Source organism: Typopeltis vanoorti, chromosome 5, assembly GCF_054136105.1.
Source record: "Typopeltis vanoorti isolate ZY-2024b chromosome 5, IOZ_Tvanoo_1.0, whole genome shotgun sequence".
In the NCBI taxonomy this organism is placed as follows: domain Eukaryota; kingdom Metazoa; phylum Arthropoda; class Arachnida; order Uropygi; family Thelyphonidae; genus Typopeltis; species Typopeltis vanoorti.
Window position 1 is genome coordinate 4,616,317 of NC_143553.1, and position 26,580 is coordinate 4,642,896.

Genomic DNA, 26,580 nt, shown 5'->3' on the forward strand with positions numbered 1-26,580 from the left:
ACATGTAAAGATATTGATGACAAGGAGTTGGAAGCATTTTGATATATTTTATTTTTTATCAAATTGAGAAAAAAACGGTCTTTCTAATGGTATTAAAGAGAAAAAATTCCGAAGAATAATAATGGGGCTCTTATCTAAAATGAAATGAAGTTTTGTACTTAAAAACAACCTCAGAATATTTATCAGATTTTTAATATTATAAGTAACACAGAAGAAGATTACTGATTCTCGTTTTGAAAGTAGATTTGAAAATTTTGTTTTCCTCTTCTTGGTTGACAGTTTCCCTAGTTGTGCCACCTGGTTTATTTTTATTGTGATGTATTGTTTGTGTGAACAAGTTAACATTTTCCTTTCCTGAAAAGTAACTTCTTTACCCATTGTGAAGGAGTAGAAAATGTCTATTTGATGATTTTGCGTTTTCTGTAGTGCGTGTTTTTTTTTTTCATCTTGTGGATGATTTGAATGGATTCTGTATTTCTCACTGCGTCATTTCTTGTTTAAATCGATGCTACAATAGAAAAATCATTAAATCTTCAAGAGATCACAGACCAGTGCATCTGAACATCAATAAAATGAATAAAACTATAATTCAATCACAGCCTTACAAATATTCAATTTTACATATAGAAAATTGTTTAAATCCTCAAGAAACCAATCTTCTGCAAGAAATGCAAAACCCAAGAATGATATTTGTTTATCCAAAACATCAATGCAATCTAACCGAGCATTTAAATAAGTAAACGAAAATGTATGTACGAACAGAATTACCTACCTCTACACGCTAAAAAACACGAACCACGAGGGCAACATTCCCATTCAAAATCCAAACCAGCAACGCTAGAAAACTGAGAACCAAACTGTTTCTCCCTACCACACAAAAAAATATCATACATATAGAAATCTACACCATCATCCCATAAAAATAGATGCAACCATCAGAGAAATTTCCCTGCGGGTAGGGGATACAGAAAACACCTCATTACCAACACGTGATTGGAGAAACATCCCGGGGGGACAATGAACATGTACCGCTCTCATCCTTCCCCACCTCCCACTACACCCTTCTCACCCCTACCGATTCTTCTCCACTCCCCACACACACAACCGGCTGGTACTTGGAGGAAACGAACATACACTCCCCCTTCTCAATTTTCCCGAACACGCATCACCTGGCCGGAGACATGGCTCATAGTGCTTGGATGCTGTACTTCTAATTTTAATTTTTTCGTTGTATGTTGTCAAAATTAATTTAAACGAATTAAAAGAGTTATATCCGTTTTTTTCCATTTCATCAAATTTCCTTTCATTTTGAAACCCTGATCACTTCTGCACTCTGGAAGACGGGAGAAAGAAGTTCATTCACTGACACCCCCACACAAATCACTTTCATTATTATTCTCGATATCCACAACCACTTAATTCGCAATTCGAATCACATAAAAACAGAATGACATAACAGGATTTCACAACACAAGCCTGAAGCTTTTTCTGAATTTATTTCTGAAGTTCTGGATTCTGGGCATCAATTACACACGTTGAACTAGATGACCTTGTCAAAAGAATCCCCGGTATTTTATTAACCTTTTTTTGACCTCCGCTCACAAGCAATTTCTTGACATTTTTATATGAATTCTGCATTTTGTAATATGTAATTCATTAAATGTCAAACTGATATCTCCAAATAAATAGCAATCTCGAAATTCGATTTCACTTTTCTTCTCTTTTAGTTTTTCTGAGAGTATCCCAAATGGGTTGCAAAATGAAAATCTCTGTTTAAACAATTCATAAATTTTGACCTCCTGTTTTAAAACAGGAAAAAAAAGTGTCAGAACTATGCTAATGCCATTCAAATGAGAAAAGTTACCTTACCTTTTAAATGAAATGGGACTGTGCACTTAATATTTTTATATAGGATGGCACGACCCGAGAACATAATCGCAGCTCCGAGACTTTTTAAAAACGCACTGTGTGTTAATTGAAGTATTTAAAGCAGTTGGGTTCGCGCGGAAGAACGTGCTTCGTTTAGCATTTAGTCCTAATGAAGGACGGATTACTAGACGAAGCACTGCCACTTGCGATCCCCTGTATACTAATTATTATGATTATTATTTATTTTAGAGACTGATTATTATTTATTTTAGTATCTGCAATTCTTTATATATTTAGCATCCTCATAAAATAAATAATTTATTCTTAATTCAGAAATAGTAATTAAGATGTTTTGTTCTGATTAGAAACGTTCAAGACATTGACCTGTTTACTGGAGGACTGGCAGAGACTCCTCTCACTGGCGCTGTGATTGGACCGACGTTTGGGTGTCTGTTAGGAAGACAGTTTCATTACTTGCGTAGAGGTGACAGATTCTGGTATGAAAATGATATACCGCCTTCTTCTTTTACAAAAGGTCAGTGATGCACAAGTAAGTGGCACTGTAGTAAGATCGTTGACATGAACTGTATACCATATTCACCTTGAAACATTTTCTATACATGAGGCCCATCCTCGAAGTGTCTTCTTTTTCAAACGGTGGGAGATGAGATTCAGGAGAAAAGTGATAAAAAGGCACTACCCAAAAAAATAAGAGCGAAAAATTTTTGATACAAAAACAAAATAAAAAACAAATAAAAATTCGAAATGGTTATAAGGGAAAATTTACACTAAACTATATTAATAAAACAATAAACATTAAACGACTAATGAAGATTTATCAGTGCCTTGCACAAAATGGCAATCATTACGCAATGCATGTCATCACCTCTCAACCCTCTTCCCACTCCTCTTCAACAATCACAAGCAAATAAATAAATAAAATAGTCTGCATCGGTACTGTTTGACACTGAAAATCATATTTTCAAACGTGTCTATTATTTTTTGGAAATCCTGATATTTTCCAATTAACTGAAACATCCTGTTCTTTGAATATCAATTTATAATAATGTCAATTTATAAAAATAAATAATGTCAATTTTAAAAAAATTTTAATAAATAAAAATTTATATTAAAAAAATCGTCTACATGATAGCTAAAAGTATCACATGGTCTCGCTTATATCAAAGTCTCTTTATGCGCTATATTAAGTGTTTTTGTTCGGATAGATACGAGACCTTTACCGCTGCTTATCCTGGAACGTGCGACTGAGAGTGGTCACGGTGAGAAATAGCAGAATCTCAAATCAACGCCTGCATTTGGGAGAGTTTAGCTTGCCGTTTATTGATGGTCATCATAAAGCATACGCTAAAAGGAAGCTGAAGGCATTGAAGTTCAAAGGTTAAGTGGTCGGAATTAGGAAAATGCGGGAATGAAAAGAGACTCACCCTTTCCACTGCCAGTCAGTATCACCGTTTCACATGGAGGGCTTTCTCTTTCAGCCCCTTGCCTTTAAATTGAACATGACAGTGCCATGAAGTTGGCACTCTCATGTTTGTCATCGGCATGATTGGTGCGCTGATTTTCCAAGAGCGAAATTCAAAAATTATACAGGATAGTTCACCGCATCAGCCAGATTTGTTGCAAATCTGGATTTGTAGCTCGTTCGGTGCTTCAAGTATATCGATCATTTGTAGTTGGCCGTACTTCGGAATCAGTATGAAACGTTAGCAAAGCTGAGAGTTGCGCTTATTGACAGTATGAGAGACTTAGGACCGAATACGATGAAATAGCGTATGAAATAATAGCCGAAAACATATTCAAAACCACTGTAAATATATTTTTAAAATTTCATCACGATTCATTTTGCCATTTCTGCGCGATGGTGGAACGAACAGACATCATTTCAACTTTGTCTATGTAGATAAGTCACCGTAAACATATGAACCGTTTCAAGAACTGTCAGATAGCGCGAAGTATTCTCGTGCTGCGAAGTCCACCGTAATGTTCTTTTAGCATTTTAAACCGTTGGTTTAAAACGTTAGAACCGTCTGATATTCGTAAGTTCTCGGCTAAAACTTCTGAAATAAGTTAAAGAATGGAGATGTACGAAGTAGTTGTATCCTGCGAGAACATTTCTTAAACGGATGTCGTTGACGTGTCAGTTTTAAATTTCCCCAAATCATATAACCTATTTTTATTCACCTCATACACATTCAAATGAAATCTACCTATTTCCTTGTCCACGTGTAGTCTTTTAAGATCATCATCATCACTTGAGCAATCCACTACGCTACTCAGTTTTTCTTCGTTATCATTAATGCATTTATTGAACGACGACGACATGAGTCCTAAAACTGAACTTGAGTACTCCGTTCCCATTCATCGGAATCTTGGAAGACTAACTTTTTTTTCGAAACATTACCTCTTGCTTCGATCTCTCAACAGGTTTCTCATCCATTTCGCGAAATAATCCTTGATGTTAAATAATCCCCGAATTTCGCATTACAGCTATTTTCATAAATATTTTTTCTCGTTATATTTCAGAAAACTGGCAAAAGAACACATGCAATGAAATTTTTCAACCAATTTCCTTCTCAATGACATCAGTCCACATATTAATTCACAAAATAATCCAATTCCTCCTTAAGAAAGTATCCTTCAAAACTGTTTTCATCAATTTGATTTCCTTTCTTCTTATCGCATGTCTCTGAATCTGTAATAAGAGGAGGCTGATAGTATTTGATTAACAATTCGAATAACTGTTATTTATACAATTAATTTGCAATCAGACTTTTGGTGTTTTTTAAATTCTGCTCATTTCTATTAATGTCTTCCAGTTACCGATTCTTAATTTTATTACTGCCTTAACATTCAAGTGTCAACGCTACGTAATTATTATCTTCCCTTAGTTGTGCCATTCCACGGACATGATCTGATGATCACCGTTATACAGGCACGCCAGAAGCGTCACCTAATCCCTCTTATTCAATCCGAGATTCTGCATCCTTTGGTAGGTTCACTTACTCATTACTTCAGGAAACGATGTCGAAGGTGGTTCAGAAGTATAAGATATATTGTAGGCTTGTGTAGCCTTGTAGTAACGTTGCTGGTTACACAGAAGGAAGACAGTTAAAACAGGTAAATTACTGCCCCCCCCCACACACACCCACACCGGAAACGCGGATTTCTAATTGTGCAGCTCAGAAAAATCGGCTGCAGAAGAACACACTTACAATATGAGTAAAGGTTTAGGATCACCTAATCGGGGGAGTTGTTGCTTTATCTCCTATTTACATGTTCTTCATTAGAAACACTTTACCCTTCTCTCAAATTTTAACTCCCACAACATGTTAATGTCTCCCTCTAAGAATTTAGAGCAGAAAATCTCATTCTTTAAGCTTCGTGCATCGAGATACAAGAGCAGTATTAATATCCTTCGAAGTGTCGCTTAATATCAAAATCTCCTCCCCCGAAATACTCCACACCCTCTACTGCCGTTTAGTTGATCGCATTTCATTTTGGTTTGTCGTCTGCTATCTTATAAAACCGTTTCGCATTTCATGAAATTTATTCCGGTGGATATCGTCCCCGCAAGGCCATCTCATATTCCTAAAGAATGCGTCGCATAAATTAATGAACCCACAAGTCATATGCCACTCACAGCTTTCTTTAAACCCAGCTAGCAGCCATTTCAGTATCCTTGGGTTCCTTGTTGTCAGACATATCATCAATAAAACCGTATCCTAACCTGAGTGACTTAAAATCCAAGTGTATTCTTTAAAATAACTGTAAATTTAAATAATTTGTTCATTCTGCCACAAACAGAATTTCTTCCATTTTCTTCATAAAGAGCATCTTTGCATTCCCACCTTTACGCAATTATTATTTATTATTTAATTCGCTAAAAATATTCCGACCCTCTCTTACCATGAAATCTCCATAAAATTTAATATTAGCACAATTTATAAATTATCGATCGGTGAATTAGCTGCTTGCATGAGTTGCGATCCCATTTTTTTCGCTCTCACACGCTGTCGGATTATTCTCCTGTAAACTATCCTCTCCTAAATCGAAGCATTGTCCAGCTTAGATACTACTCTATAGATAGTTTTCATTCAGCCAAATAATCGTCACATTTAAGTATTATTCTACATTAAGCAATTCAATACCAATTGGTAAAAAAATTTAAGTTTTTAATCGTATTGCGCTGTGAGAGAAATTCCTTACTGCCTGCAATACTTGTTTCAGTTGTGTCACTCCATTGTGACCCCCCATTTTAATGCGCCATAATTTCCTTTAGATCAGCTGGCAGAAATAAGAAAAGTTACTCTGTCTCGGGTTTTATGTGATAATGCTGATTCCGCAGATTTTATGCAGCCGGCAGCGATGTATGTGACAGATCCTTTTCTGTAAGTTTCTTCCCTTATTCTGTATCGCTTTGAACATTTACTTGATACTTTTAATTAAACTTTGTTATTTCAATCATTTTGTTTTATTTAAGGAATGCATACCAGACTTGTGACTCTGCTGATATCCCATCTATGGAATTGACGAAATGGAAGACAGGTATGTTTCTTTACTTTTCTCTCTCTCTCCTCTCTTTCTTAAATATTATGGATCAGTCATCAATAAGACATTAATCTGACTTGTGCCAAGAAGTCTTTTTAGAAGACAAAACAAAGTTCTGTCATAGATAACGTCATAGGAATCATTGTGATTCTTGACATAAACTTGAGATATTAAAAATAAATTTAATTTAGCACGTGTAAAAATAGGATGTTTTGGCAACATTTTGCCAATTGTTACAACCGCATCTTCTGAGAGAGCAATGGTAAAAGGAATCTTTTTGAAATCCGTCACGCAACGCATGTTTACAACTCAAGTGTAAAGTTTATTTTCATACTGTCCTCAAACAGTTCGGAAACTCTTATCTGTTCTACCTACCACCAAGGACAAATTACCTCCCTTATCCTTACTTGGTCTTTACCAGGTGCCTTGCACCTGTTGTCTTCCCTATTCTGCACAAACTATCCGACTATTTGAGGTGAATAAAGAAGAAAAGATTATATAGAGTACATTTAATCCGATTAATCTCGCCTCACATCCCAAGCCATCGATACTCCTCATCCTTTCTTCCTGGATTCACAATGCATTGCTCAGTTTGTACTTCGATATCAAAATTTTGGAAAGGGATTATCATAACCTGCCGCTAATGTTTTTATTAGATATTTTTAAAGCTAAATCAAAATAATGGGTATAATAATCAGATTGCATTTCAATCAAAATTCTGGATTGTAATCATGAATGTATGTGTGTTAATATATATACCTATATATATTATGGTCATATACATGTGATTGTGACATGACATGCCATGTTATCAACATGTAATAAATTACACACATTCTTCTCCTTCCAATCTTTTTTTAAATATTTTTATCGAAATTTTCATCATATTATATGCTAATTATGTCAATATGAAATTCTGAGATGGTGGTACCTTGTACTGAGTGTACATGTGAATTACTGTATAATTCATCTCCCCTCATTTTTTCTATATATATATATATACACACTTCTCCCTTCTTTTAACTGTAAATGGTGAAAATTAGGATTACTGGTGAAATAATGAAATTTTCTAAGAAAGATTTAGATCTGTTAATTTCCTATTTATACTAACCACAAAGTTAGATTTAATGTACGAAAGTTTGATAAGTCAGCTTGAATATTCGATAAAGGGACTAGAATAAAATGTTTGTTCAAATGCATGTCCCATTATAACGGATTTCCATTTGGCATCATATTTGTTTATTGCTGTTTTGTCAAGAACATTCTTTTTTTTGGGGGGGGGTCCTTATCTACTTACCCATGATAAGCAGATAAAGAGCAAAACTCAATGAGTCTCGAATAACACAACACTTTGCACCACAACAGGCTTTATCTCGATGCACAGGACGCATTCAATTTATTACCTCAGAAAATGAAATGTTGTGGAGGTGCTAGATTGAACATACTTTTAAGCAGATATCTTGAACGATAGTCTTAAATATATTTTCTAGCAGAACATCTTAAATCGTATCACGAACGCGATACAATTATCCATGAAGAAAACAAATGCCATCAACAGCTTTTATATTCATAATTTTACTTACGTTCTTGAAGTTGGGGAACAGATGGAATTTTCAAGTGCTGAACACCTTAAAAATAAAAAGAGAAGAATGAAAGAGAGAGCGAGAGACCGAAATCATGTTTACAGCAAGGTCGGAGCAATAGGTAACTAGCTAAGACGACTGCTTCAAGATGCTTCTTGTAAAGAGTATTCATCTTGTCAAAATGGAAGCCGTTTATAATTCGTTGAGGTTGAATATTTTTCTGCCTCAAGCGAAAAACCCTCAAACTTCGTCCATGAATTTCTTAACTTCACTTTCATAAAGAGAACATCTTTCCCAGGCAACTTACCACCGAAGTTTATTACTATTTTTCTGAATTTATTTCCCATATCTCTTCCAATTTTGGGAGGAGTAGTCACCTTTCTGCTGTCACTTTGGATACTTCAAGTTTTTATTCACTTTTGTCTATGATCAGCTAAGAATTTCATTCGACAAACATCCAGTCGCGTTTTCTCATAATATGGTTACCTATAAAAATGCTTTGATGGTTTCTCAGGAATTATTCTCTGTGGCTGTTAATTTTCGAGACACGCTTTTTCGAAGTGACTCCACATCAGTATGCTGAGAACATAAATAACATTTAATCTGTTAGCGACAAGAAAAGAAAAATAAGTCTAGATGTAATTAGATGTTGAATGTTTTCTAAACAGTATACTTATAGGGCACTTATTTGTGAATATCACACAACCTGTATTCTTTAATTTAATTATTTATTATTTTAATTTTTTTTCTTTTTAATTTCTCCTTGGACAGTATCGCCTCGATTCACCGTCTCGAATGGAGTGCTCCAAGAATCGTTGACAAGAGCCAAAAGACAGGCCGAAAAACTAAGTGAAGCTGAAAGATTGACAGTAATCAGTAGTAAGTTTATTATTATTACATTAACTCTTCTAGAGTCAAGACTAATCTAGGGGGAGAGAAAGAGACGGGGGAGTTATACCATCATCAATCACATACAGTTTATAAGTATGTTATTACAGAGGAAAATCTCTCCTACCTGCAACTATCTCTCATACTGAAGCTTAAACTCTTTCACACTCAGCATTCGCAACGTAATCAGGTGATGTGTTCCACTCACCTACCATTCTCTACATATAAAAAAATATGTAGAGAAGGACGTGTTTGTAAATTGCTCTCACTTACCTATCTGGTAAATATCTCATAACAAATTTAATTTCTCAATCATATCACCCCTTCACCTTTTATCTGCCAAACTCTGCAGATTGCATCACTTCAATCTACTTTCACAGCTAACAATCCGCAGCCCTGGAATGATTTTTGTTAATCGTCTCTGCACCACCCTCTCCAGTGTTACTTCATTCTTCCAAACACTGGTGATCACCTTTCAGTAATCACGATGTGGCCTGATGAGGGCTTTATAAAATAGAATCGCAACCATTTTTATCTCTGCTGAGTAATCATTATAGCAATTCTCTGAGGTGCATTTACTACCTTTTCAACATGCCCCTTCAATTACCAATTTCGATTCACAATAACTCCAAGATCCCGTGTTTCCTCCACTTCCTCTAGTACACCTCCTCATATAGAGTATGCAATATTCCATCTGCAGATCCCAAAGTTTAAAACCTTACATATAGCAAGGTTAAGCTGGTGTCCACATCTCCAGCTTATTCAGATCCTTCTGAAGCGCTACACACATTAGCACTACACTCCATAACCTTCCCCAGATTCATCTCATCCTCAAGCAATTGAATACCTCCCTAAATTCAGTGACAATATCATTGATATAAATATTGAAACATAACGGTTCTAGCACACAGCCCTGTGGAACCTAACTGGTAACTTTTTTTTATCTGATATTGCTCTTCCGTACACAGCTATCTGATATGCACACTGAGTATCCACTTTATTAGAAACACCGCTCCGTTTGGGAAGATGTTTCTAATAAAGTGGCCACTCAGTGTAGATATTTATCAAACAGTCAATTTTCAATCCACTTCGTCAACTTAATATCCAAACCCATGCGTTGCAGTTTAATCAGTTTATCATGTGGCATTGTACTGTATGAAATGCTTCTGCAAATTTGAAAAACAAATAGTGTATAGTTTTCCTTCATCAACCACTCTTGTAACTTTATATCATAAAAGTTAACCAGATTACTGAAATGAGAGCATCCCTTAACAAATCCATGATGACTTCGCAAATAAATTTATTGTCATTTGCCCAAGTTTGCAAATCGTATTTCTTCAATGCTTTAACAACTTCAAGAAGCATTATAAACTGGTCTAAAGTTTGATCCTTCAATTCTTTCACCACTCTTATGCAGTGTGGCACTATCTTTCCTTCCTTCCACTCCTCAGAGACCCTTCCAGTTGTATGGTTTTCATTAAACAGCCAAGTCAATGGAGCTGCTAGTTCTTTAGCTCATTCCTTTAATACACTTGACAAAATTTCATCCAGTCCCGACATCTGTATCACTTGTATTGCAAATACACTCACTTCATTTCATTTACTTCTACATTAAAGATAACAAGAAATTATATAATTGGTTTTTATTCTTTACCCAAGGAAGCAAAAACAATGCTTTGCGTTTAAAATATATTCACGTCTCAGCTACTTGTATACAGAGGCTAATGACTCAGGTCACTTGCTTTGCATTATGGGATGCATACTAGGGCAAGTGATGTATTCATTAGCCTCTATATACAAGTAGCTGAGACGTGAATATATTTCACGCGCAAAGCATTGTTTTTACTTCCTTGGGAGGATTAAAACCAAATATAAAAATATTTCTTGGTATCTTTAATGTATAATAAACCTAAGGTAAAAATCTTTTAACATCATTTACTTCTTCTAAATCGTTCAACCCTCTCAGTCCTCTTTGAAATAAACTCGCGTCGCCAGAATGAAACGCCATAACAAAATATTCACTAAACAGTTCTACTATATCATTCGGCTTATTCACTCGACCAGATCATTCGTCCATCTAACGAGATCATTCGTCCACAGACATTCCTTCTCTTGCTGGTCACATAACGAGAAACTTCTTCAGGATTGTTCCTTGAATGCAGTACTAGTCTCCTCTCGCATTTAATTTTTCCTTCCTTACTACACCACTCTTTGAACTTTGTATTCCTCATGCAACTATTCACCACCTCTCACTTGGTCCTTTTCCCATAACCTCTTTTTTATCTGAAATTATTTTATTGATATTGGCGATCATCCCTTTTATCCCATTTTTTATTTTATTTCACTCGTTTTATACATTTTGCGACTGCTGTTAACAAATAGTCCTTAACTATCTTTCACGCACTACTGACCTCTTTATCTTCCAATTCCTCCATCCATAGTACCGTCCCAAGTTGTTTTCTAAGAACTACAGTTTTTAGTTCGCTTAATTATTACTTCAACAAACTTTAAGAATTAGTTTTGCTTAGATATGACGAAGCAAATAAGAAATGTCAGAATTAGAGAGATGAATTGAGTAGAAGATATTGTGAAGTGTTGTAAAGCATATAAGTGGAAATGGGCTGGCCATATTAGTAGACTGCCAGACGAAAGGGGAACAAAATTAAGCATTGAGTGGTACCAAGAGAAGGAAAGAGAAGAAAAGGTCGCCAATGAACAAGATGGAAGGATGATCTACAAACATTTGACATGAGATGGAGGATATTAGCTAAAAACAGACAGAACCGGAAAGTTAAGGGGAGGTGGGAGGTCTATACCCAGTAGTGGGTGGAAACAGGCCAAAGAAGAAGAATACATGACTCTTGCGGTTTTACTGTTCAACTTGATTTGAAATCAGCAATTCTGCGTTTAATAATATGAAGTTAATATTGCTGCTAACATATTTTGACTTGAGCGAACACAGCTTCTGTTATGGCCAGGTAATTTTTCAGTGGTGTTCCTCCTCTCCCTCCCTCCCCTTCTTTGTTTCTTCCTACATTATTCCAACCAAATATAACATTTTTCTAATTCTTCAACTCCTAACTTATTCATCTGCAAATTAGTTTGAACTCTTACTTTTTTAAATTCTTGTTTTACACTTAAACCTTTCTACAACTGCCATCGTATCACTCGGATTTTAATTTCGTATAATTTTTCAATAAAAAATCAGAATTTCTCTTGCTGATGGGATTCATTAATTCGTTCAATGTTTTAATTCGTAGTATTAGATTGTTTTTCAATAGAGATCGTTTTCAACCAACAAAACGTATAAGATCACTTCGTGATAAACATATATTTATTACGAAGTGATTTAATACACAATTAAACTCCATTTTTAGTGAGATAAATAATCACGCACGTCAGTAAAGCTTTCTTTATTTCTTCTCTTCGCTATAAAGGACATGGCTTAGCTCAAGATAAAAGTCCTCAAGCAGCCCATTTGAGTTTTCTTCGACCTAAGAGACAAGCAAGATTAATTTCGAATCAGTCCGTAATCTTGGAACTGGCTTCTCAAACGTTTGCTAACACGTTTCTGAACAGGTAAGAATAAAATAGAGAATTTTTTTAAATTATTATTTGAGACGAAAAGTAGTTTATAAAAAAGTACTTAATTATGAATCTATTCTTCCCGTAGCTGAATGAATATGAGTAGAAGGATGTAGTAAAATGTAAAATTCGGTGAATACTAGAAATTATATGAGAAAAAAGTTACATATAAAACCGTTTGCTTAGAAGAAATATCTTATCAAGCATTGCATTAAAAATTTAAGAAACTAGTTCAGTTTTAAGTGGTATTTTAAATTGCTTTTATCTTTAATGTGTCATTACTTTTCCTTCATCCTAAGTAACCAAAGAGACCTAGAAGGAGGTAATTCCTTGAACAGCATTCAGGATTTGATGGCTGCCCTTCCAAATGTTGATGTCACGGAATTCTTGGATATCCCCAAGGTTTTTGACTGCGATGATCAGACTCTGCCTTGCGATCATACTTCTCGTTTTCGCACCATGACGGGCTGGTGTAACAACCTTAATAACCCCGAATGGGGGAAAAGCATGAGAGTATTTGCTAGGATGCTCCCTTCTAAATATGATGACGGTATGTTCCAATAATTGAAAGAGTTTTTTTTATACTTGAATATTTAGTTCAAGTTATAAAAACACTTGATTCGTTTAATTGTGAATTTTAGTCAAGCTGGATGAAATTCCTTATGTGTTTGAGTCAACTCATTCAAAAGAAGGCATCAATGCTAATTAGATAAACTCCCCGCTCTCCTAACCTGTCAAATCCCGCCTTAGGCATAATAAATGATGTTCCTCGTCCAATGTGAAACCACTGCCATGCTTAATGGTGGCCTGAAATGGGAACGGAATTGAAACCGATGATACGGAAACCTTTGAATAAAATTCAAGAGTTTCCGTATCATCTCGAAACCAGGTATGAAGGTTTCCGCATTATCTTTAACTCACTCGCGGTGCTCAAATGACCTATTAATTTACAACTTATCGCGGGTGAGAACCTTTTCGTTATGCAACAACCAGAAATACATCTAGTGACCAATTTATTAGGAACACGGCCCCATTTAGGAAAATGCGGGAGGTGTCCTAATAAAGTGGCCACTCGGTATATATTTGGGACGTTAGGCATGCATAGTTTGAGTACTAATGTCCGCCAATATTCCGAGCATATGTTTCAACAAAGAAACGCCTATTTACTTCAGAGAAAATATCCAGCTTAGCTAAGATTTATTTCATTAAATAATTTTCTATTTCAGGTAATGCTATTATTTTATTCAAGTTTAACTTATATCATGCAAATCTAATTAATCTCATTCAGCTCTGTTGTCAGAAGTTGTTTTATAAGCAAGAAATCGCCTTGTAATCAAATTTCGCAAATTTGATTACAAGGCGATTGGAATTAAATTTACTCAACTGAATATAAACGAAACGCATTTTTATACAAATAATGTTGTGTTCAGTACACTTCACCTCTCAGTTCATTTATTCCTATCGGGGAGATTTCAGGCTCGTATACAGCGGACCATCAAGAAGACGCCAAGGTCTTTGAGCAATTCTTTACACACAGGTGAGTCAACACCGATTGAAAAAAAAACTGCAAAAAGTAACTGATTTTCCATATTTTGAAAACATCGTCGATATTACTGAGCAAGGCTAGTGGTAGAAGATGCCACATCTGGAAAATCCTCTTGGAGAGTGCGAGATATTTGAAGCAGAGCCTTCATAAGGGATTCGTACCTCAGTTACTAATCAAAGCGAAAGATGATGTCGGTGCTTTAAGAAATGTTTCGTTGTTTTTTTTTTTTTCATTTTATATTATAATATATCAGCAATCATATTATTCTCAAGCATAAGCAAAGTGGGATTTTCGCTTTAGTTGATGATTATGAACAAGCTTCCCACCCCTGTCCTGATTATCTGGAAGAAGTTAGAAACCTGATCAGTAGAAATAATCTTTTGGTATATCAAGAAAAATGGGTTTTGATTGTACATTTTGTGGAAGTTGCATTTTAAGGTCACTTTTATGTTGGCCCGAATATTTTGCCTTGATCCATAATATGAATGCATGTTGATGATCTTTAGCACAATTTAATCCAATTATTTTCACGTATTTAATGTGATTATTGGATGAGCGCACACCTCCAATGTGTTCCGTGTTTCTCACTTTTATTTTTAAGTCATATCTTTAGGTTGCTTAGTGTGGTGATGTGTTGTTGTTTGTTGAGCAAAGTGGATTTTTAACGTAGAAACAGAATTATACGCATAAGAATATATATGTAGAGATCCACATTCTTCATTAATAAAAGAAAAATAAATCAGTTACGCCAGACCAGAGATTTGCTAGGTTAAAAGTTACAATTTCTCGTGCTAATATTAGTGAACAGTTTTTTTTTTTTTTTTTTTAAACATGATTTCTACAGATTCTCATTTCTCTGAAATCTATCGTGTTTTAGTCTTGGGCTATAGGCGGGGTGGTGATAGGTCCTTGCTTTAAGAAAAAATGTAAACAAACTAATATTTTGGTTCCCGAAAACTTGTAACCATGGAAAGATGAAGCACATTATACGTTACTCATCAAAGTACTGTTTACATACAATTTTTTTGTAACTTCATAACTTCTCCAGAACTGGTTTTGCATGCTTGATTTTCTCTCTCTCTCTCTCTCTCTCTCTCTCAGTATATCTTGCCACACGTGTACCTATTCTTTGCAAAACAGTACAGTGCTGTTACTTTAGAGCAGCGTACCAATCACGTTTTCCAAAGTTATTGATACACGTATCCCGCGGGATACGCGAAAGATCTTTATGAGGTAGAAGGCCTTTTTTTTATTCCAAGTTTTTTTTTTTTTTTCTTTTGATCGCTGTATTGTCATAGATAGGTGCGGCTTGTAGTCTATAAATAATTTTCCAATAATTAAAACAATCTAAAGGAAGTTTAGACAGAACGTGTCTCTTGACATTTATCGAGTGATCTCGTTGGCGCAGTGTCTCGCTAATAGCACGATCGTATTCGAAACGCATGGTTCGAACTGAACCATGAAATAGTTCGAACCACGTGTTTGAACTCTCCGCAACCATTCATATCATAAATCATAACGGTCCCCAATGATTGTTTTACCACGTGTGTGTGTGCGCGTGCCGGTTTAATCATGTTTGTATGAATGTTGTGATGGATGCCCTGGTTATATTCGCACGCGCAAACTTTTCAAGCAGTTGTGTTGTTGGTTATTAACACTTCTTGAAGAGCAATTCAATTAATATTGCATCTCTTTCGCATTTCTTAAATCCTTTAATAGGGAAAACGCACAACAGAAAATAGTGAAGGACATAAAAATAATTGTGGTAATAACGCAATGAGAAAGAACACGTGGATGCATCGGGATCAAATGAAGTAATGAGTGTGAGCCGTTAATTTATTAGAACGCAAATGCTAAATAATAAATGCATTTGTTCATGGTTGCATGAAATATAACTTCTAAGCTGCCTATTTCTGAGGAGGGAAGGGAGGGGGATATGCCAGTGTGACTAAAATTTTAAAAGGGATACTAGAGTATGAGACTACCACTGTAGAGACTCAAGAAAGCGTGCGATGCATTTTCAAGGACTTATTTCAGAAAATTGTAATTCGGCTGGAAAAAGGACGTGTCAGGAGTTCAATTAGGAAATATTGATTTTCATTTCATATTAAATAAAACAAGATTATTAATTTAATGTAAGTATCAATCAAGACGATTTCTTGAATAACACTGTACATTAAATTAATATTATACAATGAATGTTCGCTAATTTCTCATGATATTTATCATCCGGGACATTGATTTTCCCCGATCGTCTTCGCTTTAAATTACTCTTACGCATTGGAAAGCGATGGCCGAACATTAACAGTAATCTTCCAGGAAGCTGTCAGCATAAATTATTATGAATTATATACTTGAAAAGAACAAAAAAACATTCACCGTTATAACTTTACAGATATGAGTTCCCCACGGAGTCGCAGTGTTTCGGGGAAGTTGCTCCCAAGTGGTCGAGTGATATCCACAAGTGTTCATTACGATATCAGCGTTCCTCACGTCCGCTACTCGCTGATGGTGATGCAATGGGGACAGTTCGTGGATCACGACGTCACTTTCACTCCAATGAATGCAGGTAAGTTCATTGCTGATTTCCTTAGATATTAGCGAAGAGCTAGACACAACGCTGAGCTCAAATGACACTGAAGAAAATAGATTTGATCTTGTCTACAGAAGCAGAACTTGTTTAAACAAACAAGCCTCCAGTAGAATTACTACTGAAACGAAGTCAGTAGTAATTCTACCGGAAGTCGTGATTATTTTTATTAGGCCTCTTATCGAAGAAAAAGTATTGACAACTGATAATTGTTTACATTATGTTTACTTTTAGTTCACTTAAATCACATATTTTACTCTAAATTAGCTTTCTTTGGTTTGCCCTGAAGTACTTTGAAATAATATAAGTTTGGTTGTCTTAGTAGAGTTGGAAACTGTAAATCTGACGGGTAAAGACACATTTTCTTTTTCTAGGGATATAAAATATAAAAGGGTATATCCAGCACAGATATACCCTTTTAACTTATAAATTTGTCAAAAGAATGATAATGCATTTTAAATCTACCGAATAAAAAATAACTTACTTTAAGAACACATCTTCGCACTTTTCAATTCAGAGATAAATAAGAGAAATAATAAATCCAGCGATGTTTTTTTCTTCTCTGAAGGGACCAGACAACACCATTTCAGCCTAGTATTTTCAAAATTCTACTTTTAACCTTTCGCCATCGCTGCTGTGTTTCATGAAAGTGCAGTAGTGCAAGTTCCTGCTCCGTGCTAGGTCAAGGCGACGAGAATACAGCCGAGACCTGCCGTTATCTAGTGTTGCTAATCCAAATCACTATTATGCAAAGTAGTATTATATAGATATGTCCTGCAATAAATTTGAACTAGGGAGTAAACGTTTTTTCTCCGGAGAGGAGAAAAAACAGTTTCATTCCAATATCGGTTGAAAAATGTCTGGAAAAAGTTAACATAATCGGTGACAAGAATTGAACTTAAAGTGTTTCCCCTCCAGTCTATTGTAAGGAAAGAAAAAAAAAAACAATAAGTTACTAAGAGGCTATATGCAGGCTTAGTAATACCCTAGAAATTTTCGTTCTTCCCCAACTCGCATACTAGCTCCCTGCTTTTATTAATTCTTTTACGTATCGAAGAGGCTCACGCGGGATTTACTGATGAAATCGCACTACTCATAAGTAATAAATGGATTATTTCCCAACGATATTAACTCTTCTTGAGGCTTAAAGTTGATCCACATACGTTGCTTGGAAAGAAGTCAACGGACATCCTCATGTGCAAGGTACATCGTACTATGTAACGAGTCACGTGTTTGTAACCGGTATAAATTGGAAAAATATGATGCTTTCAAGTCAGTGCAACTCTGTATGAGTGAAATATGAGTTCCATGATACGACTGCAATATGCAAGCTTCACACTACCCGAACCAATATGCAGTGCCGTCTTCAGTGGTGCAAAGAGCATGTAGAGTGTATACGTGGAAGCTTGGCAAGCTGTGTTATGGAGCGACCAATCACGCTATATCCTCTACCGAGCGGATGGACGGGTGTGGGTGTGGTGGATGCCCGGTAAACATCTCTTACCAGAGTGCGTAACCTCAACTATGAAATTCGGAGGTGCAGTGTTGATGATGTGGTCCTGCTTTTCCTGGGTTAGCTTCGGATCTCTGTGTCATCTCACGAACATTTAACTCCGAGAGGTATCTAAACATTCCGGACAATGCGATGCTTCCAACTTTGTGACGTTTCTACGGAACTTGCCATTGTCTCTTTCAGCAACACAATGCACCGTGTCGTAAGGCTGCTGTAACTGTTGTGATTTGTGAACATGAACGTCATCACAATTCACCGTCTCCACAGTTCCCTGATCTCAACCCTATTGAACATCTGTGGGATGAACTGGATCTTCGGGTGAGGTCAAGGGACGCCAGCCCCACAACAGTCGAGTACCTCATTACATGCGTACAGAAGAATTGTCCAAAATTTCAATTGATCGCCATCTTATGTGGAAGGCATGCCCGTATCAATATAAAAAATGATTTTATATATAATTTTTTTAAGGTGGGCGGCATGGCTGTTTGTTTGTTCCTCCCACTATGGGGTCTGTTGATTTCTTTCCAAGCAGTGTGTGATACAAGCAACATTCGCAAGTTTTTTCTTTAGAATGTTCATCTTTTCAATCATTTTCTCTTTCTCTCCTTTCAGCATTCGGAAAACCACTGGACTGCACGGACTGTGAATCCAAACGACTTATTCATCCGGAGTGTTTGCCGATCGTGGTGCCAAAGAACGATCCCTTTTATCCTCCGATCAATGCCACCACGGGGCGACCTACGTGCATTTCCTTTGTCCGTTCCTTAGCAGGGCAACTTACTTTAGGTAAAAGTTTTGCTTTATAAATCTGAAAGCAAATTTATTTTTTGCCGGTCCGAAATGATATTTTGCACAATCAAGTTCTGGCTTTCACGAGAGTTAATACTAATTCTTGAGAAGGGTGAGTAAATAAATGAAGTGGGTTGAACAATTTTAATTTGTTGTTAGCGTGTGTTTCTCTTTTAGTGTTAATAGTAAATCACTCCCTTTCATATTACTCAATGGTTTCTTATTCAGGTCGCAGGGAGCAGTTAAATCAAGTGACAGCCTTTGTCGATGCTTCTAACGTTTATGGATCGGATCGCTGCGAAGCACGAATGTTACGTTCATTTATTGGTGGCCGACTGAATGTCACGAAGCATCCAGCAGGCGGGAAGGATTTATTACCTCAGACCTCCAACCATAAAGACTGCGTGGCACCTTCTGGTGTCTGTTTCGAAGCAGGTAAGTAACTTATTCGAGTAACTCGTATATTTACGCGCACACTTTGAATCAAAGTAAAGCTGAGATGTTCGGAAAGCACAAATGCAACTGACTGATAAAGTATTATGAAAATTGAAATTTTAAATTAAATTTGTAATTCTCTTTGCATAAGTGATTCTTTAACTGTTTTATATTGGTAGAAAAAAACAATTCATGCAACCGAACCGAAATGTTCTGCTGTGTATATTCCACACGTGTTATCTAAACTCTGGTATGGCGGTGAGAGGTTTTTTTCTTCCATAAAACGTATCCCACCCTCTAATCGGTAGGTTGGAACTTTACTGTGAGAATGGATGTCTCTGAATGTGTTTAGATGGGAAATGAACTTCATCCCCCAGTACGTGACCAGCATTCTGCTAATTGTAAGCTTGAAGTGGATTGAAAACTACCATATGTTTTGTCTCTACAATAAGGTTCCCTGGCTATCATCATTTTCAATTGGCAAGTTAATCATTTTATACAAAAGTGACAAGTTTCTCATCCTGGAAAGTCAAGTTTTTCATCCAACTAAACAAGCAAAGTTGCCAGAAAAACACACGCAATTAACAGACAAAAATGTGGTCTGACAGTCTTGGTTGCTTCGGAATTACAGTCGAAGCAACTTAAACCAACCTAAATTGAATCATGTAATCCTTAGTCCGCCCGCCATACCACTGTACAAAACGTTTACTACCTTGGTAGGTGAATTTACTTTCTTTTTTTTTAATCAAACATGATACTCTGGTTTCATGGACTGTTGTTTGACCAACCCAGACCACCAGGAAAAATACTCTGCCTTCTGTGGTCGTTCTGTAACAAATCACTATGCGCGGTGTATAATTCAGTGAAAAATTTCAGAAATATCAAGCAATCCGCATTTAATATTAAGGAAATATCTCGTTCAGTATCTTCGAAAACAAAATATTTTAATCATCCTGATTTAAAGATCGGATGCCAAATTTTAACTTACAAGCATTATGGAAAGCTGTTCCTTTTTCTTCATTTAAACTCAGGATATGACTAATGGAATGTATGACGTTTGCTGTTTGCAATTCAGAGACAAAAAAGAGCTACAAATTGCTATGAAATACTACGTATCTGAAGATTAGTAGACTCCAGTGGTATTCAACACTGTACATATGAATATATAATTTCTATAGATAATTAAATTACCACCTTTACTCTCTAACAGTTCCTATTAAAATTTTCTTTTCAAGCACTGATATTTACTGTACGAGATATTTCCTCATCAAACTCGATGAGAGATTGAGCTTGTTTCTATGTGTGTTAATCAAATAGCTGACCACATAATACAAACAATTTTATATTTAAGGTAATGTTTTCTACTGAAAAAAATATCTGAGAAAAAATATGATTAAAGAAAAGGAATTTCGTATAATTTGGGGCTTTCAATATCTCTGCCTCAAATGAAATTGCGTACTTCATTTGAAATGGTGTAAAGCTGTCAAAGTCCCATCCTATTTTTAATATATGTTAATTATCTGTGTAAATACAAACCTTTTGGCAAAATGATATCGTTCTCTGACGATACGGCATTAGTACACACCGAAATGACCCTTGAGAATCTAGAAAATCAGATTAACCATGATATGTTGAAACTAAATAAGTGGTTTAGTAATAATGATCATAAAATTGATACCAATAAAATGCGATATATGTACTTCACGTTAACAGATAAGCTAGATCACAATATGACCATAAAAATGGCATGAAACGAAATGTAGTGATATGTAGCTTAGTCAAAAAAAAAACAAAATCAGTCGAGTATTTGGGCCTACACATCGATAGAAATCTGAAATGGAACTCCCACACCACTTTCTTAACAGATAAGTTTAGGTTCATAATTAAAGAATATATTATGTTAAAATATCCGTAAATGCAACATTCTTAAGATGCTTATACAATTCTTGGTAAATTCTTTACTGCAATATGGTATCACCTATTCTGGTGGAGATTACTACAACAATCTGCTACCATTCATACGAATAGAAAACAGAATAATTAGAGCCATAAATAACCACTACTGACTTCGCACATTCAACCAACGATCTGTTTGTCATGCATAATATTTTGTCATTGCAGAAACTATATCTCTATGGTTGTCTGTTATATGTAAAAAGGAACGCTGAAAGTTTTTCGGTATATATTGTAGACTATAGTTTACAATGTGGCCGGAACATGCTGGTAGTACTCAAGGAAAAGAAAGAATTTTTCATAAATCCTTTGAATACCTAAGAACAAGCAGCTACAATAAACTACCAAATGAAATCAAATCAATAACCTCGAATATGCTTTCAGAAAAAGATTGAGAGACTACCTCATGGTACTAAACAATGTTGGCATTCATTTTAACCGTATAGTATAAGAGATCACTATAACTTACATATCATGTCCAATTATGATTCTAATCTAATATATTAACAAGTCCATACCATGTTCAGTGAGCCCTCACAGATAGTCACTGAATTTTGCAGTGACTGTATCGAGCTAATTTAATGTTCTACAGCTTGGTGACACACATAAAAAAAATGTAAAAGCTCACTAAATTGTTTTAAACATTTTGTAAAGTACGAAAAATATATGATAATGTATTTTACTCTATTTGTATATATAAGGAAAATGTTTTTATTATACGTGATGAGAATAATAAATTTCGTATTGTATTGTAAAAAAAAGTTTCGCTTTAAGAATGCAACTCGAGAAACTAAAATGGGAACACCCTACAGCTTACTGATTGGCTGAACCAAACTGTACGCCACGGTTAATTTTCTTTGTTTCATCATTTCAAGAAACACATGAGTGTTGCTATCTCTCTCTTTCTCCATCTATCTTTTGAGGGGGAGGAAGGAATTATGTTGAAACTTTAGAGTTCACATTTCTGTGAAGACAGTATAGAAAACAGATTCAACAACAGAATTTCATGAAAATTTGTAACATCGTTTTGTTAATGAACCTTTTCCCCAACATCCTTTTAGGTGATTCCAGAGCCAGTGAGCAGCCTGCGCTAGCTTCTATGCACACAATCTTCATGAGAGAGCACAACCGAATTGTGGGATACCTACAGAAAATCAATCCACACTGGAACGACGAGCAGCTTTATCAGCATGGTAAGTCGAGTCCTTTCACCGAAATTCCTGTAAAATAATTAACTCGCTTGGTGGTGTGTAGTATGGATTCTAATTCCAATTAAGGTATGCATGACTGTTTACAAATTGCATGTGGTTTATTTTTCCTTTTATGGAACTTGCTGACAGGATGAATAAAATTTGATTACAAACTGCATTTCTTAAGTATTTGAGTTTGAATTTGAGCATCACAAACTTCGCCAATAAAGTGGTTGCTGATTAATTAATTATTGACTGAAATAATGTTTTTGGTGTTCTGATTTAAGGTTCGGTGAGTTGCTTTAAAATATAAACAATAACATATAGCCTGAGTCAATACATAGAATGTAAATGAGTTTAATTCTTTTTGCTTAATTTTTAGAAAAATAGATCTTTTATTACAAGCTTATTTGTAAGCGAGCTTTGATCTCAAAGTCGTTAGAAATAAATGGACTAATGTATTGATTCCTTCAAAAGAAGGAAGTAGGCGTTTTTTTATATAGGTTTCGTTACAGCACCATTAATGTAGTACAGCTTGTAATTTTTTAATCCCAAAATGCATAACTTTACACTTTTTCACATTGAACTGACATCCATTACTAGTTTATTAAAACCGTCCTTCATGGTCTCTACATGAGCGTCATTAATTATTATGCTGCCCAACTATACGCTATCATCAAACAACCGAATGTCTTGCTTTAAATCATTTCATGTATACTTTATGTACAAATTAAACAATAATAGTCCAAGCACAGAGCCAAGCGGTACACCACTGGTTTCCTGCTTCATGCTGGACTCTGCTCCTCCATGCATTACTTTTTAGTATCTGTCGATGAGCCACTCTGGTATCCACATCACCAGTTTAATATTCATCTCCATTTGTTTCAATTTGTATATTCCATAGGGTATTCTGTCAAACGCCTTAACAAAATCCAGGAGTATCACTATGTTGTCATTCCCCTTGTCCAATCAGCTGTCACTCTATTATAAAAAGTTAATAAATTACTAAAGCAAGACTGACCTTTAACAAAACTGTGATGTCCCCCCCCATAGAGTAATCCACCCGTTCCTGAATTCTGTCTTTAACCAACTTTTCCAATACTTTTACCACCACTCCCAAGATGGTGATTGGTTTATAATTTTATTCTTATGCCATGAGATGGCTGAAAGCTTGTTATAACTACCTTCCGTATATACCCCCCTCCTTAAGAGAGAAATCCAAAATTTTGCGACCTCCAAAGTCAGTACTACATGGTTCCTCTCACCAATCACTCTCACTCTCTGAGGTAACGTGGACACCTTATGAACAGTTCTGAGCATATGACCAGATTCAACACTCTCACACAAGTCTTTTCAGTTATATGCTGTTTCGAGTAATTATTTCTTGGGATGTGTGAATTCCATTTCCTTTTTGCCACGTGATCGTTCCTCTTTCCTGTCGATTTCTCAGTTGTTAAAATCCTCCACAATAATTACTCGAACTGCACTTATTGTGCTAATTTGCTGATGAACGTCTTCCACATCACTCCTTATACCTCCCAGGCCTACATGAGCAACAAGCTGTATATTTGGTTCCATTGACAAGATTGCTTCAAATGAATTACCATTCGCGCTCCTGTCTTCTTGATATCGTTTTTTTTCTTTTTTTTTGGTTGCAGTTCTCAGCTATCATCAGCAATACTGTTCTCCGCCCGATCTGTCTTTATCCTACCTGAAAATACTGTGCCCATTACATTCAGTTACAGTAACCACATCTGCTGTCAGTCCAATTTCACTAATGCCTGTAACTTTTGGCGAGATTACACTGAAACTCATGCCAAAAACTCTTCTCTCTTATTTCGAATGCTTCCTGCATTAGTATACAAAGACTGTACATTTCCTTTTGTTCTTGTACCACCTTTACACCTTATATACATTCTAGTAGTTTCAGTATTCACAATAAATCCGATTTTTATCCTTTTTATTCTCCAAATTATGCCGCGATAAAGGATCACCAGTCACATTTCCACTTTCCTTACATAAGCCACTCCCTCCTACTCTAAACTTTACCAATTCTATGATAGTTTCTTTGCCCAAATATTTCAACTTGCTCAGAAAACAGCAATCTCTTCAAATTCTTATGGCCTTCCATTTTCAGCTACATCCCGTTTCTTGCATGCAACTGTCTTTTGCCATCAAACACATTCTAAGCATCAACATATTTCAGACTTCTCTTTCTACACATTCTTGCGATCATATCATCATCATCATCATCATCATCAAATTCCTGCCATGTACCCTCAAGGGGTGTACAGGATATGACAGTACTACATGAAAAAATTACATCATTACTAACTTTCTATCTACAATTTTCCTCCAAATCAGTCTGTTACTTGTCAAGACTCCAACATTATCAGATCTTATATTTCTATCGTCTAAGGCACTTTGTACCGTATCAATCCACCTATATCTTGGTCTTCCTCTGGGTCGTTTTCCTGCCAACCTGGCAGAGAACACTTGTTTTGCTAATCTTTTCTCTCCCATTCTATTTAAGTGACCATACCACCTGAGATTAGCTCTGCTAACGCATTCCTGGATGCTGACAATGTCAAGTTCTTTCCTAATATCCTCATTTTTAATATGGTATTGCCATTGATGCCATCTGTTCACGCCTCTAATCTTTCTCAGGACTCTCATATCTGCGGTCTCTAGTCTTTGGTCAAGTGTTTTACTTCTGACCCAGCTCTCAGATCCATAAGTTAAAACTGGTTTGAACACTGTCTTGTATACAGCTAATTTAGTGTTCCGACTAATTTCTCTCTTATTCCATATGAATTTATTCAATTGACTCTCCACCATACCAGCTTTGCTGATTCTGTTGTCTATTTCTATATTTAATTTACCATCTTCAGTAAAAATCGTGACTAAGTAGCTGAATGTTTTACTTGTTCCACGGGTTCTCCATTCACAACACAGTTGACATTTTCAATGATTCTGCCAATTTTCATTGTCTTTGTCTTTTTATTGCTGACCTTCATAACATATCTATTACAACAGCAATTGAATTTAGTCAGAGAATCTTGCAGACTTGTAGCGGATTTATTTAGAAGTATAACATCATCCGCATAAAGCTAAGAGCTGATATTAATATCTCCAATTTTGATATCAGGTTTAATACCACTTTCCTTCATAATGTGATCCATATAGATAATGAATAACAGAGGGGATTGTACATCCTTGTCTCACACCAGATTTAACATTAAACCATCTTCCTGTACTTCCTTCAATTCTAACTGCTGACTTACAACTCAAATAAAGACTAAGTATTGCTTGATATAATGCCCCATTGACACCATATAACTGCAGCGTATTGAATAGCTTCTCTCTTGGCACCTTTTCATATGCCTTTCCCAAATTGACAAAACTTAAAATACAGATCTTTGTTATATTCCCATGCTTTCTCGACTATTTGTCGTAAAGTGAAGATCTGATCCTGACAGTCTCTATTTGGCCTGAATCCAGCTTGTTCTTCACCAAGCTTTTCTTCCACAATTCTTCTCAACCGTTTCTCAAGTATGATTGCATAGATCTTGTCAGGAACACTCAGTATGGAAATGCCTCTGTAATTCTCACATTCAGTTTTATTTCCCTTTTTATATATGGGTACTATGAGAGCTCTACTCCAATAATCGGGAATTCGTCCCTCTGTCCAGGCTTTCTGAACTATGCAGTGCAGCTACTGTAAGACTTTTATACCACCATACTTCAGCATTTCTGATCGAATATCATCTACCCCTGCTGCCTTTTCACATTTCAAGCCTTTGATGGCTTTTTCTACTTCAAGTATGGATATGTATTCCTGACTGCATGCCTGGTCAGTGTTTTTTATCACTGTGCTGTGATCACTGCTTGTTTCATTTAGCAGTTTTTCAAAGTAATTACTCCATACTTCAAGGATATCTTTTTCTCCTGTTTTCATGTCACCTTTATCATCTCTAACTCATTTTACAGCACTCTTTCCTCCATTCCTAAGCTTCTTCAACAACCTCCAGAATATTTTGCCACCTTCTTGATATTTATTTTCTATATTC

The 26,580-nt window shown here is 35.8% G+C and overlaps 1 protein-coding gene across 1 annotated transcript in view; it reads left to right on the plus strand.

Annotated features, from left to right (window-relative positions):
* The window catches only part of LOC150106196 (uncharacterized), a 79,865-nt gene that overhangs the window by 30,483 nt on the left and 22,802 nt on the right, over positions 1-26,580 (plus strand). The window contains exons 9-17 of the mRNA XM_090392952.1: positions 2,235-2,404; positions 6,170-6,278; positions 6,371-6,435; positions 12,347-12,488; positions 12,794-13,044; positions 16,436-16,609; positions 18,756-18,929; positions 19,161-19,367; positions 22,382-22,513. Coding sequence (XP_090249078.1) covers positions 2,235-2,404; positions 6,170-6,278; positions 6,371-6,435; positions 12,347-12,488; positions 12,794-13,044; positions 16,436-16,609; positions 18,756-18,929; positions 19,161-19,367; positions 22,382-22,513 — 1,424 coding nt within the window. The remainder of the gene's footprint in view (positions 1-2,234; positions 2,405-6,169; positions 6,279-6,370; positions 6,436-12,346; positions 12,489-12,793; positions 13,045-16,435; positions 16,610-18,755; positions 18,930-19,160; positions 19,368-22,381; positions 22,514-26,580) is intronic.